At 49.8% G+C, this 17,600-nt stretch overlaps 8 protein-coding genes across 8 annotated transcripts; 5 read left to right on the forward strand and 3 right to left on the reverse strand.

The window, feature by feature from the left end:
* Positions 1–20: 20 nt before the first annotated feature.
* BGZ61DRAFT_475682 (acetoacetyl-synthase) lies at positions 21–2,145 on the forward strand (the record flags this gene model as incomplete). The annotated part of the gene is made up of 2 exons (XM_046248719.1): positions 21–260; positions 313–2,145. 2 exons carry the CDS (start codon positions 21–23, stop codon positions 2,143–2,145), a joined length of 2,073 nt encoding a protein of 690 aa, XP_046106572.1.
* Positions 2,146–2,491: 346 nt separating this feature from the next.
* Positions 2,492–3,249, forward strand: BGZ61DRAFT_515968 (uncharacterized protein). The gene is made up of 4 exons (XM_046252275.1): positions 2,492–2,611; positions 2,663–2,697; positions 2,765–2,901; positions 2,953–3,249. The coding sequence occupies exons 1-4, from the start codon at positions 2,536–2,538 to the stop codon at positions 3,206–3,208; spliced, it is 504 nt and encodes a 167-aa protein (XP_046106573.1). The 5' UTR covers positions 2,492–2,535; the 3' UTR covers positions 3,209–3,249.
* A 733-nt stretch (positions 3,250–3,982) lies between these two features.
* BGZ61DRAFT_530251 (uncharacterized protein) lies at positions 3,983–5,050 on the forward strand (the record flags this gene model as incomplete). The annotated part of the gene is made up of 1 exon (XM_046253534.1): positions 3,983–5,050. The coding sequence occupies one exon, from the start codon at positions 3,983–3,985 to the stop codon at positions 5,048–5,050; it is 1,068 nt and encodes a 355-aa protein (XP_046106574.1).
* Positions 5,051–5,284: 234 nt separating this feature from the next.
* BGZ61DRAFT_347902 (fumarylacetoacetate hydrolase family protein) lies at positions 5,285–6,173 on the reverse strand (the record flags this gene model as incomplete). The annotated part of the gene is made up of 2 exons (XM_046240017.1): positions 5,285–5,953; positions 6,009–6,173. The coding sequence occupies 2 exons, from the start codon at positions 6,171–6,173 to the stop codon at positions 5,285–5,287; spliced, it is 834 nt and encodes a 277-aa protein (XP_046106575.1).
* A 717-nt stretch (positions 6,174–6,890) lies between these two features.
* BGZ61DRAFT_347097 (fungal-specific transcription factor domain-containing protein) lies at positions 6,891–8,674 on the reverse strand (the record flags this gene model as incomplete). The annotated part of the gene is made up of 5 exons (XM_046239941.1): positions 6,891–7,230; positions 7,317–7,816; positions 7,867–8,073; positions 8,132–8,433; positions 8,488–8,674. Coding segments are annotated over 5 exons (1,536 nt in total), but the record flags the coding sequence as incomplete, so codon positions are not given.
* A 2,035-nt stretch (positions 8,675–10,709) lies between these two features.
* BGZ61DRAFT_530254 (uncharacterized protein) lies at positions 10,710–12,268 on the forward strand (the record flags this gene model as incomplete). Its single annotated transcript, XM_046253535.1, has 4 exons — positions 10,710–10,851; positions 10,918–11,498; positions 11,545–11,882; positions 11,956–12,268. 4 exons carry the CDS (start codon positions 10,710–10,712, stop codon positions 12,266–12,268), a joined length of 1,374 nt encoding a protein of 457 aa, XP_046106577.1.
* Positions 12,269–12,744: 476 nt separating this feature from the next.
* BGZ61DRAFT_530255 (cytochrome P450) lies at positions 12,745–15,015 on the reverse strand (the record flags this gene model as incomplete). Its single annotated transcript, XM_046253536.1, has 12 exons — positions 12,745–12,871; positions 12,928–13,238; positions 13,308–13,408; positions 13,486–13,597; positions 13,654–13,690; positions 13,748–13,841; positions 13,904–14,105; positions 14,158–14,313; positions 14,369–14,453; positions 14,512–14,674; positions 14,728–14,814; positions 14,874–15,015. The coding sequence occupies 12 exons, from the start codon at positions 15,013–15,015 to the stop codon at positions 12,745–12,747; spliced, it is 1,617 nt and encodes a 538-aa protein (XP_046106578.1).
* A 1,222-nt stretch (positions 15,016–16,237) lies between these two features.
* On the forward strand, positions 16,238–17,374 carry BGZ61DRAFT_475689 (uncharacterized protein; the record flags this gene model as incomplete). The annotated part of the gene is made up of 5 exons (XM_046248720.1): positions 16,238–16,295; positions 16,354–16,589; positions 16,656–16,736; positions 16,790–16,995; positions 17,056–17,374. 5 exons carry the CDS (start codon positions 16,238–16,240, stop codon positions 17,372–17,374), a joined length of 900 nt encoding a protein of 299 aa, XP_046106579.1.
* Between the last annotated feature and the right edge of the window lie 226 nt (positions 17,375–17,600).

Here is a 17,600-nt window from a genome sequence, read left to right on the forward strand (position 1 = left end):
TTGCGTTTGCAGGTGAAACCATGGCATCCGATATTGCTGCTCAACCTCGTCTACTATGGAAACCACTTTCATCATCGGGAATGAACCTGAAAAGGCTCATTCAGACGGTGAACAAAAAACACGGCCTCTCAATCAACGACTACAAGTCTCTGTGGGAATGGTCAACCAGTTCAGCGACTGCGCCTCTTTTCTGGATGGATCTTTTTGACTTTTTGGACATCAAATCTCATGGTCAACCGACATGCGCTTTCAAAACTACGGTAAATGACTCCGGCGGCTATTTTCTAGGCTTGAGATTGACACACAAACTAGGGACCACCTCCCGTGCCCATGTATCCCCCTCCTAGTTTCTTCCCAGGAGTTAGAATGAACTTTACTGAGAATATCCTGGCCCACCATCAACCAGATGACGTCGTCTTACATGTCGTGCCCGAAGGAGGTGAAACCTCCCGCGATGTCACTTGGCGTGAACTTCATATCGAAGTTTCCCGTTTGGCCAGTGCGATGGTTGCATCTGGAGTCAAGACAGGCGATCGCGTCGCCGCTGTCATCTCCAATTGTCAGGAAGCCATCACTTGTTGCCTTGCCGCCCTGTCTCTCGGAGCGATATGGTCAAGCTCTTCACCGGACATGGGCGTGGAAGGAGTCCTAAGCCGGCTGAATCAAATTCGACCCAAACTCGTCTTTTGCGAAAGTGAGGTGGTGTACAATGGAAAGCGCAGGAACCTGTTGCCACGACACTGCGCTTGGGCTGAGGTACTAAACGAGAACACCAACTTGGGCCAGGTTATTGTCATTCCTCGCCAAGACCGACTACCCTCAGCTCTTGGCCCTAAGATGATCTCATGGGACCAATTTCTATCCCGAGACACCGGTAGGACCCTCGGCTTCGCACAACTACCTTTCAACCACCCCGCCTTCATTGTTTACTCCTCGGGGACAAGCGGCCTCCCCAAGTGCATTGTGCATTCTGCTGGTGGCCTGTACATGCAAGTCAGGAAGGATTCGTTTCTTGGCTATGACGTTCACCCCGGTGACTCCATTCTCCAATACACCACAACCGGTTGGGTGATGTGGGCCATGGTTTTGGTGTCTCTGTCTTTCGGCGGCAGAGTCGTGGTTTATGATGGCTCCCCAATGTTCCCGGATAATTTGGTTCTCCCGAGAATAGTCGAGCGTCTGCGCGTCAATGTGTTTGGCACATCGGCAAAATTTCTGTCTCTACTCATGGCAAGTGGGACAAAGCCTAAAGACCAGGTGGACCTTTCAAGCCTCCGTACCGTCACATCAACTGGAAGTACGTTGACCGCGCAAGTTGCGAGCTGGTTCTACGACGAAGGATTTCTGCCGGATATTCACCTTGTTTCTACATGCGGTGGCACTGATCTTGCGTGTTCTTTGATATCCGGAGCCGCCATTATGCCCTTGTATGCAGGAGAGATACAAGTACAATCACTTGGTATGGCTGTGGATTTGTTTGAAGTCGACAATGAGGCCGGGGAGTCGATAATGAATACTGGCATTGCTGGAGAGCTCGTATGCAAGCAACCATTTCCAAGTCAGCCCGTGGGCTTCTGGGGCGACGAAGTGGGCGAGAAGTATAAGAACTCTTACTTTTCCCTGTACGGAGATTCTATTTGGAATCAGGGCGACTTTGTGTCTCGCAACCCAATTACTGGAGGATACGTGACACATGGAAGATCAGACGGAGTACTGAATCCAGCTGGTGTTCGGTTTGGATCCGCCGAGATCTACAATGTCGTGGAGCAAGATACCCAGATTGGCGACAGTGTCTGCGTAGGACAGCGGCGTCTAAGCGATGCCGACGAATCTGTGGTTTTATTCTTGAAGATGGCTCCTGGCTACAAGTACAATCACGCGGTTGTTCGCAGGGTTCGGGAGGCAATACGATCCAGCCTCAGCCCACGACATGAGCCTCGCTTTGTGTTCGAGGTGCCAGACATCCCATACACTAACAACGGGAAGAAAATAGAGATTCTCATTAAGAAGATTATCAGTGGGAAGATGGAGAAAGCCAGTCCGACGGTAGCGAATCCGGAATGCTTGGAATTCTATAAGCAGTTCGTCAACATTGAGGAGGCGGCTGCAAAGCAGGAGCAGAGCTGGAACAAGGCTCTTCTATAATTACTAGATTTGGCACCTTAGAGCGCACCGGTTAGTAAAGCACACAGAATACGCCTGTAGCCTATTTCAACCAAATTATTACTACAGAGCAGCCCATTGTAGTGATATCGGATGATACCGGTCCCGGAAAATATCGGTCCATGTCGGAAGATGACGGCCCACAGCAGCCCGGAACCAGGGGGCGGAGAGTCTGATGACGCCGGGCCGGAATGCGTAGTGCTGATCCAGTCTAGTAAGCCCGGAGACAGTCATGGCTTATACGAAATATATATATGAGTCAGAGGATTGGAGTTATTAAGTATATAGTCATCTAGCCTAGATTTGATAAAATAAATCGTCCATCATCGTGTTTACGGCACTTATTTGAATCGATAGCATCGTAAAGACTTCATGATGGCGTCTGGGTTCCCTTCACTTGAGCCTGCTTTCACAGCTCGTCTGTATCCCGCAGAGGGTTTCCAAGTTGGTAAGTCAACGGTGAATCCATTCCCGGAAGTTGATATTTATTCTCTATCAGGCAATGTCTCGGATGGAGGAAGCCTGAATATTGTGGTTAGTTTTACGCTTCGTGTGCCATCACCCAAAATGGATTACAAACTGACGGGTTTGATATCTTTAGCCGATTGCCTCTGGCACTCTAATCAGCGAGCCTGGATTTAGCGTTCCGTTGGATGCTGATATTGTCTATGGATCAGACTACGTGCGCATGGAGCCGTCTCAAGGCCACACGCGAATCAACGTCAACGCAATTTTAAAGTATGTCAGCTGCCAGAGTTGTGCACAGGCGGTCTCTAATTCATTCAATAGAAACAAAGACGGTTCCTTTCTCACGTATTCCTACACGGGAATTGTTGAGGTGGATGAAGCGTTCTTGGCTATTTTAACCGCCAACCCAAACGCGAAAACGACTGCTTATGGGAATGCTTTCTCTCATGTCACGTTTAAAACAGGGTCGGAATCTTTGAGGAAGCTGGATCACAGTCTGTTTATTGGGAGCGCTCATTTCGTTGTTGAGAACGGAGGGTTTTACATTGAAACAAAGGTTAGCCGTGTTATCGGCTGAATACCAGCAGTCCTACTTTACTAGAAATACATACTTCTCCCCTTCCATAGAAAATTCTGCCACAGAGTGCCGAGCAACAGAACCAGTTCGGGGACGTTTTGTATAATTACAATCGCCCCGAGAATTAATGCAATTGTAGTGCATTGCTATCCTTTATTTCCCATGCAGATGCGGCGCACGATGAAGCCGAAACGGGAGCTGTGAATAATCCGTGTCCGGGTTGTCGTCTTGAAGCCGGAAACCCGAAGCCGGAAAACTGGCAAATCGGCTTCAAACGCAGATCCCGGGCTGGCTCGGCGCCGACTTTCCATTTCAGGTCGTAGGGCGCAATCCAGACTGCATTGTACTGGTACAACGGCGGATCAGCCGGGGGGTTATTGGGACTATTACCCCGTATTTAACCCCCTCCATTTCGAGCCAAGGGATGGAGCAACACTCAAAACTGTGCCGCTAAATGCACGAGCTGTGCAATGTTTTAGAGGATTGCCTGAGTGTCCGGATTTGGGGGAGCAAGTCAGTATTTTGCTTCGTCCGGAACCAACTGCCCCGGTTCCGCACGCATCACAAATGTCCACTTGAATAGCGCCGGCAGCTTGGCAGTAATATGGCTAAGTAAACAGGCTGCAGCTAGTAATCTAGATTCAAGAAGCAATATGGTGCGTCTATATATGAGGCTTCGCATCTGGTTCAGCAGCGTTATCAATCTTGACCCTTATCTTTATCAGTCCTCCACGAAGCAGTAAATTTGCATAGAGCTCTGTCACAATATCAAGCATGGCTACCACTATGCCGTACCACCAACGAGAGTATGACAATGGTCTCGACGAAACCAGCCCGTTGATTGCGGGCGGCATCGGACGCAAGGCAGAACAAAAGTCCCGCGACGGCACGGCTTCGGCCATGGCTACATTCGGCCTCGCTTTCAGCATCATGTGGGCACAGGCCTTGATCCGCTGGTTCGCCGATCCCATCGAGTTCAAGCCGGCACCGATTCTCGGCCCTGATGTCATTGAGCCGTGGCGTCTCGTGAGTCTTCGCATCTTCGAGGCTCTCAGCGTTGGAGTTCTGTTCGCCCACATCTGGTTCTGCGTGCTTGTGCCGGCTTTTCCCTATCTGAGACACTTCAAGGCTACAGACGAGCCGCGTCAGTTCACGCTTGATGGGCGTCACGTCATCGGAGGCTTGGTGGCGCTCTGTGCAGATGGATTCCTCAATTGCAACCAATACATCTTCATGTGGAACGCCAACAGCATCAACCGAGGAGTGTGGGCCAAGTATCTGCCATTCCACAACCACCAGTCCTCAAGCCGCTATGGCGAGAGCCTCCTTTGGGGACCGCCCATGTATGTCTACTTCTGCGCTGGGTTCGGTATTCTGGGAAGCAAGATGGCCAAGCCGCTCAGGAAGCGTTTCCCCGACCTGTCGAACGCGGGCATTTTTACCATCATCTGGTGCATCGAATTTGTCCTGGACTTTATCATTGAAAACCTGGCAATCCGAATCACGCACGGCTACGGATACGCCAAAACATACCGGCCGTTGACACTTTTCCCCGAGCAGGTGTATCAGTTCCCCATCTACGAGTCGATATTTGTTGCCAGCCTTGGCCTAGTCTTCACTGCCATGAGGCTCAAGGCGTATGATACTGGACGGTCGCCTGTCGAGGCAGGGTACGAAAACTGGCACCCGCGCCTCCAGAGCACAGTTCGAACCTTTGCTGTCATTGGCTTCTGCGCTGGCGCTGTCTTGATACTCTATCACCTCCCGCTGAACTGGCTCGGCGTCATTGGCGATTGCCACGCCAACATGCCAAGCTACATGAAGCCAGGCCCAGTGGAGTGAGTGAAGTAAATGGATAAAATTGTCCCACTTGGACTCCTCGTACAATGCCACGGCACCAACAAAGAACCAGTTCGGCTCACGGGGAATGAGTGTACATCACATATGACATTGCCCAAGTTTGAATCCGAGGCCGGATGGGGACGGATCCCGGTGTGGATAGCAATCCAGTGGTGAGAATTTAAACTAGCAACCAAGTAGTAGAATCCGGGGCTTGAAGATTGTAATTAATCTGGACTACTTCTCAAATACATGTCGGTTCATAATGGTCCCAATATTTGTCACACTCACCTCCACTGTGTCTCCATCTTGAAGCCAAGCCGGAGGCTTCATGAAAGCTGCAACTCCACCAGGCGTCCCGGTCAAAATGACCGTTCCAGCTTTTAGTGTCGTTCCGCGACTTAGGTGGACGATGAGGTCGCCTACCGTAAACAACAGATCATCTAGTTTGGCTCTCTGTCTTTCAACACCATTGACCCTCGTCACAATTGTAAGGTCGCCAACATTTCCGATTGCCTCACTCGAAGCAATCACCGGCCCTATTGGCGCAAATCCATCAAAGCTCTTAGCATAGCCATGTTGCTGTCCGCTAATTTCAGGCATTTGCCAGTACCGGCTACTGACGTCATTTGCGACGGCGTAACCGAGGACGTAATCCAGGGCATCTGCTGGCGAAGACACATTTTTGCAATCCCGGCCAATAATGACTGCTAGTTCACCCTCGTAGTCCATGTTGGCGCATTGTGGGTTCACATGAATGTCCGCAAAAGGGTCGTTGGCCGCATTTGTCGGCTTCGTGAAGACGGTGGGATACTGAGGGGTCGGCCAGCCGGCTTCAGCAATATGCGTCTTGTAATTCAGGCCGATCCCGTAAATTATCGGGACGTGAGGTACGGGGCAGAGCACCTGTAAACATGGTTTAATATACCAAACTCGAGTCATCTTTCATTCGTAAATGTACCTCCGATATCTTTGCAGTCTGAGTAGTTTCCTGTAGATTCCAAGGACTGTCCCCGGCGTACACAGGGACTTCGGACCCAATCAGACTGTCAGACAGCGCCTCGCCGAAGAAAATATGGCCGTCGGCATCCTTGAACCGCACGAGTCGCTTGAAAATGGGATTCATAATGAAGTTTGGTGATATTTCAAGGAAGACAATGGCGCGTTTCAATACGTTAACTGAGTTATGTTTCTTTGCTACATTTTCACATATCAATTTCTCGTCTTTATGGTGCCCGACTAGTGGGTCCGGAAGACTTTCGCTCCCTTCCGACGGAGTGTCAACTTCCGGCCGGATCGTAAGAGGGCGTTTGCCGATAGATAACGGATCAAAGTGGGACCAGGGAGGAAAATCAAATACATGAGATTCCCGAGGGTACGCTCAGTGCAAGAAGAACGAACCTCGGGTGTTTTCTACATTCTCGTTTGCCTGGTCTAGCCTCCGCCACTCTTGCTTGATGGATCTCAATTGGATCTTATGAACGATTGGAATTGAATGTGCTGTTCCACTCGATAAAAACGCTAATCAGGCTTCAAAGATATCAAAGAACGAATGACCTCAGTGATAGGCCAGGTATCTGCGCAAGCTTCTCCGTCACATATCAACGCCATCACCTCTTGATCCAAAACAATACATCCCAGGACGCATCAATTCCAACCCGAATCAATACAAGCTAAGCCTACTGGAAATTCAATGGATTATTTTCCAGTACTTGGCTCTCATCACTCTCAAAAATTCCGTTAAATGGCATGGAGCCAATCTGAGGAAACGAGGGGAGAAATGTGCACCAGTCTTCCATTCCCAAGACCATATCGAAAGAAGGTATCTGCGGAGGAGAAGATGTCAGCTAAATTTCATACTATAGCTAGTAGAACTAACCTCTGAAGCGACTGGCATCGGGATAGATTGAGACTGCGTGTTGCTGGCTTTGCTCTGAGGCGGGTCGCGGGGCTCGGCAGTCGTCCCACTACGTGCTTGCTTCACGAGATTCCGTGCATACGATGCAATTTCTCTCGGAAATGGAAACTCTAGTTCAGATGAGGAGATAAACTCCATGTATCCGAAATGGCCGACGACAATGTCCATCAGAGAGAGATCGGATGCTGTTGAAGGACTGAGGGGATTTTTCAACACGCAGATAAACATGTTGATCAAGCCCACCAGTGGGAAATAGAAAGTTACCCTGAGATTGGGTTACCAGTAAGCATCAAGTGGTTAACGTGTAAAGAATTTACGAAATGTGAAAACTGGAGTCTCGGGATGACGTACCAAACTGGAACACAGGCAGTTATCTCAAGCCTTTGAACGCCCAGAATTATTTGCCTCGAGGCGTCAGCCACTGCTTCCGTGCTCTTGCGTATCTGAGCATGGATTTCTGGGTTCGTGCTGTTTTGTAGATCGGGTCTGTTCCATGGATAACAAAACACGCCGTGAACTGCAATCACCAGCGCATAGTAGGAAAAGTGCAGATATAGGAGGTGGAACACTTGTGTTCCTGGCGGCAGTCCATGAGTCTTGAACGGGGCTTGCGTTCGGAACAAGGGACCAAGGGACTCGCGCCATTCTCGAAGTTGATTGTCTAGATCTTGAATGTGTCTCAATATGGTTTCAGGAGAGTCTCTCATCGCTTTGGCGGTGTTCAATTGCTTTGCGACAGCAGATGAAATCTGGGCGTGGGCGATGGTTTTCGCGACAAACTCCAAAGACACGTTCGATCCGCGCTTCAGGGTGGTAGGGATGGGACAACTAATGTAGTCGTCATCGATTGCCTATTTCAACATTAGTTTCGCACCATAGGCTTAATACCAAATAGACTGACGGATGGCCGCCCTGACCGGTACGCAAGATGCTTCTCATATGAATACAAGGTCCACCATAGTGACTGTCTTTCCAATAGCTCCTCACTAGATGCTTGGAGAGACCGAGGTGGTGCCAGGTGTAAACCCTTGGACTGAGCGAGGCGAGTTGCACTTGATATCAACATGTACTCTAACGCGGGGGTGCCAAGAGCTTCAGCATGAAATCCCTACGACTGAAGTTAGTCTTTAGGATACAAAATGTGGGCCATCTCGACAATGACGAACCATAAGCAGCAAAGCTTGTATCGAAGTCAAGTCAGTGTTGATATAGAGGAGGTCGGTGTGAACAGAAAGGGCGTTTTCAAAATATTTCCACGACTGAGTTCGTGATTCGGTGAATGCGGTGCGACTCGATGCCTCAGATAATGAAAATCGACAACCAGAGGCGTATATTATGTTCCGTAGGGCGTACCACGACTTGTTTGAAGTCGAGTTTGGGTCGCCTTTGAAATGGGCGCTCAGCCGGTTCTCAAACTCGCGACGATCTGTTATTTCGAACACAGCGTCCAGACAGTTGTCGAAGTAGGCTATTAACTTGAGTCAGCCATGTTCCATGAACTTCAGATTGGGTTAGGATGAACCTTTTGTCCACTTCGTTGCTGTCACAATATCCGGTTCAGGCGCTCTCTCAGGGTTGATTACTCGGTCGAGGCGTTCTCCTTGCATGACCTCTTTCGAAAGCAGTCTTGCGCTGGCAACGAATTCGGGCTTGCCAACCTGGCGCGAAATCCATTCTGCTGCTGGAAAGGTGCAGATTGATAGGTATGAAGGGCACCCTGTTCAACTATTAGGTTTAAATCCTACTCTCGTGTCATCTAGTTCATACCTTGCGGGTCCGAGTTTTCCTTCACGAATTAGCTGTTTGTCATCAGAAGCATAATGATGTACGTACCTGATCCACCCCTTGTGATGCGCAGTCGTCGGGAGCTGCAGTACTCGGCGGCGATACTGGCATCTGGAGTGTTTCTTGGGCGCGTATCGTGTCGACCGGCGGAAGGTCGGGGATGTTAGCGGGGATGGCTCCTGGTAAGTCTGGCCTTGGTTCCATTGTCGGGCTAAATGCAGTTGAACTGGAGAAGATCAAGGACATATCTGCACATGGCGAGGGTAGGATAGCTTGGAGTTCATCATCTCGCAATGACCTAGGCGGCGAATTCATAATCTCTGGAGGCTCTGACGGAACGCTGTTCGCAAGCTGTCCGGGGCTCCTAGACCACTGCTCTTGAGATGCAACCGAGATGCTATCCACGATGCTTCCAGAGCGGCTTTCGGTCGAATTTGACTGTGTCGCGGTGCGTAGGAGCACTTCCATACGGGCGAGTCGATCCTCCATGTCTTGTTCCCGTTCTTTGCGCTTTCTGCTTCGACGTCGTCGTTCCGGAAATACGCATGGTTCGTTGTGATCCTGCGAGAGTGAGTCGATAAACATCTGAGATGGACCGGGGTCACGAACAGTACAGTTCCCACATGGGTGAGTCCCACTACCTGTGAAGATTGTCAATCCTGGATGGCGAGGGCGGGGCGCATTGCGCTTACACTTGGCCTTCTTGACGCGACAGTACTCGCAAGCCAGGGGGCATTTTGTAGATTCGCGCTGGTTAGACATGGTGACCGGCGACGGTCATCTCTCGTGGTTCAATTGCGACGCCTGCGAGTAGTTTGGAGATTGAGGAAGCTCGTCGCGTCGACAGCCGAAGACTGGGCGGGTGATGGCCCTTCATCAAGTGAGGGGTGCAGCTCGGCTGGTCCTCGTCATTCCCAAAAGGCACCTAGAGCTCCAGTACTGACCGTTGTACCGGTACAATTGCACTGGTACAGGTGCTACTCCTGCATTCGGGGCTGTGTTTTAAGCCGGGCTTGCCAGCCACGTCCACCCCCGCATTGTTTATTGACACCACTCCATGTCTCGGGCTATTAAATGGCATCCTGCGATATTTCTGGAGCTCCTTACTAATGCGAGCTGCAACTATATGCAAATCTTTATATACTTTCATCTAAAGCGACTGTGAAGTAGCAGGATGATCTATCCTTGCACCTGCAGTGACGCAGTGTTTCGCCGATGCTCACAACCTGAACATGATAGGAGGTACCAAGCACCCGATGTATTAGGTCACCTACCCCTCCAAATTAACTCGCCCATACCGCCTGAGCACTCAGCTAGCTTGCACCTCCTTGATGAGTTGATTGATACGGAGAAGCGGCTTGCAGGATGCGGGGAACATGACACTAGAGATGCAAGCAGGGTTCCCCGGATGCCACGGGCACCAATTACACGGGCTGTATTTTCACGCAGGGAGTTGGTGACCCTGCCGACTTTGGTATGGGGGGGAATCCTCTTGATCTGCTGCTCCGGGTGTCCGGAGTTTGCTAACTCCGGCTTCCGGTTCGCCACTGGGCTTGCATTGACGCTGGTGATCCTTTGAGCCCCGGGCTTTCACCATAACGGGTTGTATATGTCATGAATTCATTTGTGCATCGTAGGTGCCTGTCTGGGATCTGGGTTGACCCATGTTATGTGCGGAGACGGAGTGAACCGATCTGAACCGGCTCCCTGTAAGCTTGAATGCCGTGCAATTCCCGAAGCACTTGTTCTCCGTTCTCCGGGGCCAAGATTCCCGGCGCCGAACGAGGCGAAGCAATCTCCGCCGCTGACCAGGGTGCAGTCGTTGTACAGATTCGGTCCCGGCAAAATAATTGTCTCCCGCATTAGATAATTAGGTCATCGTGCTAGCAAAAAATAGACGATTCCAACAGGCATCTGAATAAGCAACCACCTTGAATACTGAATCATACGTAAAACACAATGGCGCAACAGGCTTCACTACAGCACCTGAGTGCGATTGTCATCGGGGCCGGCTTTGGCGGGCTCGCCGCTGGCATTGAGCTGGCATTGAGGGGTGCCAAGGTTCGCATCTTTGAGTCCTATCCCGATATGACGAAGCAGGGTAAGCGCCAAGTTGAAGCCAGGCAGTGTGTTCATACATTTAATAACACTTACTTACTATAAGCAGGAGATGTCATTCAAATGCCTGCAAATGGAACACGGCTCATGTCAAGATGGGGCGATGTCCTCGAGAAAATCGTCAAAATTTCGGCCAGCCCAGACACCATGACCATTATGAACAAGGACGGAAAGGTGCTTTTGAATCAGCAGCTCCATACAGATTTCGACGGCTTTCCTATTGTGTATGGCCATCGAGGAAGAATCCAGCAAACTTTCAACGAGTATGCCATTTCTCTCGGAGTCGAGATCGAATGGGGAGCCTCTGTTAGCCAAGTATTCGAGGATGAAGGTTCAGCTGGTGTGATTGCCGGTGGCCAAAAGTATGAGGCTGATTTCGTCATTGCGGCAGACGGAGTTCACAGTAAGTCAAGGAGCTATGTTGTTGGAACTGTCGACCGACCGAAGAAGAGCGGGTTTGCCGTGTATAGGTCGTGGTTCCCGCTTCAACTTCTCCAAGATGACCCCGTTACGCAAGAGATTGCCACTTCAGACAAGCCCCTCTTCAAAATCTGGATCGCAGAAGACACTCATGGCATTCTCACTACCAACCCTGCTCTACAGTCCGCCACTTGCTTCGTGACTCATAAGGTGAGTGCCTGCAAAGTCCATTCTGGTCATGACTAACATAAAGTAGGACCTGTCTGATGTCGCAGAGGATTGGAATCTGAGAGGTGATGCTGGGGATATGTTGGCGTGTGTAAAGGGTTGGGACTCCCAGCTCCGCCACATCATTGAAAAGATCCCCGCGGACTGCCTTATTGACTACAAGCTTCTGTGGAGAGACCCGGTTCCCAAATGGGTCTCCGAAAAGGGACGTGTCTGCCTTATTGGCGACGCAGCTCACCCGCATCTTGCAACTTCTGGAACGGGAGCGGCGCAGGCCATCGAAGACGCCGCAACAATTGGAGCGCTGCTAGAGAAGACTGGGAAAGCCAATATCCAACTCGCGATGAAGTCCTACGAGAGGCTCAGGTACGTTCTTAGACGGTTTATCCTGAGAAACTCTGAACCCTAGAACAATCACCGTTAATGCCATGTGATCCAGATATGAGCGCACAAGCCTGACTCAACGTATGGGATGGGAGACTCGTCATGTATGGCATCAGACCAACTGGGATGCAGTGGCTGCAAACCCAGAGATGCTTAAATTCCCTCAGCCGGCGTGGTTGCTCGGATCGGATGCGACAAAGTACGCAGAAGAGCAGTTTGAGGCGGTCAAGGCCAGCATTGAAAGTGGAAAGCCGTTTGTCTCCACGAATATACCCGAAGGACACGTTCATGAGGACTGGACCATTGAAACAATGCTGGGGCATGAAGGCAAACTTGCTGATAAGGACTTTTACAAGACCCGGGACTGATTGATGAATATCGGAGACTAGAAGCATTGAATATGATTATGATATTACACGAACCAATGTTGAAGGCCAATATCGCATCCATTTATCAGCATTGAATCATGTCTTGACCAGTATTTACAATATTGAATAGCCAAACGGTGACCGAATCTTGAATGAGGTTGTCTCCCAGTGTTCGTCATGTGTCTGTAAAGCAGGATGTAACCAGGGGGATTTTAACCGTCGCATCTCACCTATCAATCAGCTCTTATATTGCTGAATTGTATGTTTTGCTCCAGTGTACGAGTCTTTCAATTTGTGTACCATTCTATAGGGTCTAAAGCAACGTATATTTCATGTCTCAAACCAATCGCGCAATGCCCTATAGTCCCAGTTGGGAAAACTAACTACATCGCCCTAGGACCCCGAATGTCCACCTGCGGCTGCCCTATCTGGCAACCAACACCTAGGTATTCGTCATGATTTCTAGCCGTCTGCAGTTATTTGAAAGACGCTTGGATAAATTCCGGTGTGAAGTTTCCTTCCGAGTCAAGATCCTTCTCTGCCGCCTGCCACTGCTCCTTAACTAGCTTCTCTCGGATGTAGTCACGCGGCTTGATAGTGCATCTATGCAAAGTTAGATTGCCTCCATCATGTATTTACTCTCAAGAGAAATAACTCACTCGAAGTCTTCTGGTCTGACGATCATTCCTGGAGTGACTGCGTCTCGATTAATAATGGTGAACTCCCCATCAGCATCGCGGGCTCGGGAAATGTTGAACCCCCACAAAATCCGGGAAATGGCAATGAACAGGTTCCGCTCCGCAACATGAAAACCGGGGCAAACTCGCCGTCCAGCCCCAAAGGTGAAATGAAGTCGCTTGGGGGAGTCTTGGGTAATCGCATTGTTTTCCGTGAGGGTTGATTCTGCACTGTGGCGCATTGGGTCAAAGTCTCGAGCATTGGCGAAGCGTTGGTGGTTCAGCGTCCAGACCTGCATGGATAGTCAGTCATGAACCGGTAAGTTTGAGACCCAAGGAGTTGGATGACTTTATTGACGTACGTTTATCATGATCATTGAACCCTTGGGAATGACCATTCCGTTATATACATCGTCTTCCTTGGCTGAGTGCGGAACTGCGGCGCTGAGTGGACTCGGTGCCCCTGTAAACTAGTCAGTGATTTTCTTCATTGGCATCAAGGACTCGACGCGCATCTCAGTGTTTCTTCGACTACTCCACGGATATAGGGAAGTTCAGCCCGGTCATCCCAAGTCGGCAGTCGTCCGCTTCCAATGACGGCGTCAAGCTCCTTTTGCGCCTTGGCCTGGACGTCTGGGAAAAGAACCATGGCCTATGAAGAACATTAGCATAATGTGCACGAGAAGGTTGATTTGGATCTCATTGAACCTTAATGAAGCCCAGGATCGTATTGGCAGAGGTATCCCTAGCAATTTGGTCAGAACTGAGGTGCCGGGTTGAACTGTGGGTAGTAATTTCTCACATCGCGGCTCCGAAGCCATGGGCAGCATTATTGGCGATTTGGCGATCATTAAGTCTATCGCTATCTTTATCAGATAGCATGTCGCGGATGAAGCCTAACATCGAATTAGACACGGAGCGGTAAAGGGATCACGTCCATGTTGGGGTGGCCACGAACTAGGATAAGCATCTCCTGTTGACAATTTATCTTTGGCGCGGTTGAGGAGATCGATGAAGACACGATTCTCGAGCTTTTGTAGATTGTGCAGCTTTCTTTTACTTGGAAGCAGCCAATAGGGAACAGCATGGTAAATGTCGCGCAGAAATGGGTAGAAGTCAACAAGCTGGAAGTTGATTGCCTCTGAGGTAACGTCCATCCACTTTCTACATCGTTAGCCTTGACCTTGATAAAGGACGAACCAAGATTCTAACCTCGAGCAGATCTTTCACGTAGCCAGTACTCGTTTGTGGTGTACGCCAACCGTACAACAGTGTCGTTGAGATGCTTGCCGTATATCTTTGCACGTGTTGAACCCAGCCACCAGGGTTGATGGCAAAGTCATTGAGAAGTTGCAGGCTGTCAAAGTGCTGGAATCATATGTCAGATAGCGTTCATAAAATGCGCGAACGATCTAACACTCACTTGGTATGGAAGATATCTGTCAGCGGATTTCACGTTGAGACGGACGTGATACATTTTTCTCTGTCGGCGCCAAATCTCGTCATTGCTACGTCCATTGTTAGCACCCGGTGAAGAAAGGAACAACTTTGGTTGTATCCACATACTCTCGCAGGGCAATATTGAGATTATCACCAAAATGTCGGGCGTAAAGATCTGGACGACAGGAATAATTGTTGCTTCGCTTCTCGAGCAAATCCCGGATAACATCTGGGTCATTGAGCAGAAACAGACTTTGTCCACCGAGCTTCATCGTAGTAATGGGGCCATCTGCTCCGGGCATTAGTGCTATTTTTATTTTCAAGTCTTTAGTGTTTCCCTACATTCTTGGGCCAATTTTTGGAATTCCAGATGGAAATTCTTAGTTGGCATCTGGTGCAAATTTCCAAGTATGGGCAGTGTAGGAGGCCCTGGACCCAAACCGTTAGTTCTATCCTGTATCCAAGAACTTGCTGCAAGATATTCCTACCCGGGGGATAATTTTTAGGCCGACTTCCATATCGGAGGGCCTTGGTGAGGACCAGAAGACCGCCAAGGGCCACAAAGGCCCAGTACAAAATCGAAACGGAGGGGTATTCCATAATGCCGCCGATGTTGAATACAATTGTCATTACTCAGTGTGTAGGTGTCTTTTGGAATTGGCTTGGTTCAGTTCTTTCTATCATGAGTGCTCATCTCCCTTGTCCTGATCGTCACAGCTCCGGGTACCGGGGGTTGTGTTCCGCCTAAGCCCGGCGTACTAGACTCGGCCGGAGGCAACGGTTTCAAGAATTCTGCATGACGCCGGAATTAAGAAATAGTAGGCCCGGGATGAGCGGGATGAGCATGCCGGCGCTCCGCCGGGAGACGATTATATAGACATTACATTAGGTGTAATAAGGGTAATTTGCTACCTCTGCGCTTATCATGAGTCACCTGGAACATCTTCCAGTCCAGCTGTTAGGAGTCTCAGATTTCTAACGGTTGGATCTTATGATTTCATTGATTTGGACAATGGGTGCTCTAATGTTTTATTTCTATCTTGAATAGTTTTTTCTTGTATTTCATTGAACTTCCCGACCTCTTCATGAGTATTATTACTTTGATGGAGCGAAATAAAATAAATAATACTGTACGAATTATTCGTCACCTTTTATTAATTACTGTTGTATTTATTTATTTATTATTTATTTCATGTAGATGCTGTTATTATAATTACGGCTATAATCCTAGCTGCTTGAGCCACAGTCAGAGCCGGGGTCAGGGTTATAGTCAGGAGTACCTAAACATGCACGAAATGATTCCAAACTCGTACGACCTATCAGGTTTATCAATACTGTATGTTTGGGATTTTTCCATGCATATTTAAGCCCTCTATATCCAGACCGAAAGTCGGGGCTGCTGGAAGACCCAGAGTTACTGTTACAATCCGGGCCCGGATTGATGCGATAGGCTGAGCAGTGAGGACAGTCAGAGCTAAGGTCGTCGCCGTAAGAGCTAAAATCAGGGCCACAGTTACATCTGAAGTCTGGGCGAGGTCTGGCTTATGGCTGCGACCGTCTGATTGGTCGGATTGATCAGCTGTTGAATAGGAGCGGCCGCCCAGGGAATAGAAGGGGATTTCAGACTCCCGGAAGGTGGGCGTTCTGCACCCGACCTCAGTCCCAGAGGCTGTCGTCGGCCGCTTCATCTTCATCTATAAGACCGATCCCAAGCCCTTCGGTAGATAGAGGATCAAGAGTTTTCATCATCATCGTCCTGATCCTATCCAGTCGGTGCGACATAATTAAATAGGACGGGCAAGGATTCCACCACAAAATTGCACCCGGACTTTTACACACGACAAGTTCCAAAATGGCCTGGCAATTCTCGACTAAGGATAAAATCGTCACGGTGACAGGAGGCGGATCAGGTAACATCAACCCACTCTATCACAGCCTCGCTACGGTCTCACATTGACACAACTACAGGCATTGGGCTTTCATACGCTCTCTTGGCTCGCAAAAATGGGGCCAGAGCTGTCATAATTGCAGACCTTGCGCTCACCGATGAGGCAAAGAAGGCTGTTGAGGAAGATGCAAATATTACATTTATCCGGTGCGACGTGACCAAGTGGAGCGATTTGCAAAACTTGATCGACGTGTCGCTCTCTACGTTTGGTGATGTGCCGGATATCTTTGTCGCATCCGCTGGAGTTTTTGAACCCGTAAGACTGCACTCCCAAGAAGACTGCCTCACCCCTTGTGGCTACTAACATAGCTTGTGAACGTAGCCGTATTCCAACTTCTGGGATGATCCTGAGCCCATTGAGAGCGATGGCTACAAGCACGTCGCTATCAATGTCGAACACCCCGTCAGTATATCAATTGGAAACAGTCCGATAAAGAATAACTAACATAAATGAAGATCAAATTGACACGGCTTGCGATCCGTGCTTTGCTTGGGAAAGACAAGCAAGGTGTAGTTGCCATCGTCGCCTCGATCGCCGGGTATAGCAAGCAATACCCGGCGCCGATCTACAGCGCGACGAAACACGCTGTAGTTGGCTTTACCCGCAGCCTCGGAGATGCCCAACAGGTTCAAGGCGTCAAGGTTGTGGCAGTTTGTCCCGGGTGAGTTTTATGTTCGGCCCGATGGCCTCGGCTCAGTGATACTGACTCCACGTGCACCAGTATTGTATCAACTCCGATCTGGACCACCGGAACTCCGGGATCGGGAAAGCGATTTGGAATCAACGATGATCTTGCAATTACACCCGAAACAGCCGCGGAGGCCATCCACGCCGTCGTCGATTCAGCCGAATACCCCGGCGGAACGATTCTGGAGGTGTCCAGGGATGGAACCAGGGTCATTCCGGAATGGTTGATTCAGCCCCCGGGCATGGTGGATGGCAAGATGCCGAAGGGCACAGATGTGCCACCGGAGATGATTGCACAGGCGATGAAGCCGATTCTGGATCGCACAGCCGCCGAGAGGGGAAAGCTGAACTGATGCACTGAGGGGGCTTCACTCCAAGTAGAATAGTGCTCTTCCGAATTCCGTACTCTTGCCAGATTCTCGATTGATGCACTCCTGCCGTCTATCAATCCACTGTCTTCCGTGTCGGATTATTGACCAGGATTTGATCCGGAGTGTCGTGGGGCGTAAACATGTTCAGCCCGGCCGGGACAAAATGGCTAGGAGCTCCGGAGAAGACGACAAACCGATCTGGCACCAC

This window comes from Ilyonectria robusta (assembly GCF_021365365.1).
Source record: "Ilyonectria robusta strain PMI_751 chromosome Unknown BGZ61scaffold_6, whole genome shotgun sequence".
Classification (NCBI taxonomy): domain Eukaryota; kingdom Fungi; phylum Ascomycota; class Sordariomycetes; order Hypocreales; family Nectriaceae; genus Ilyonectria; species Ilyonectria robusta.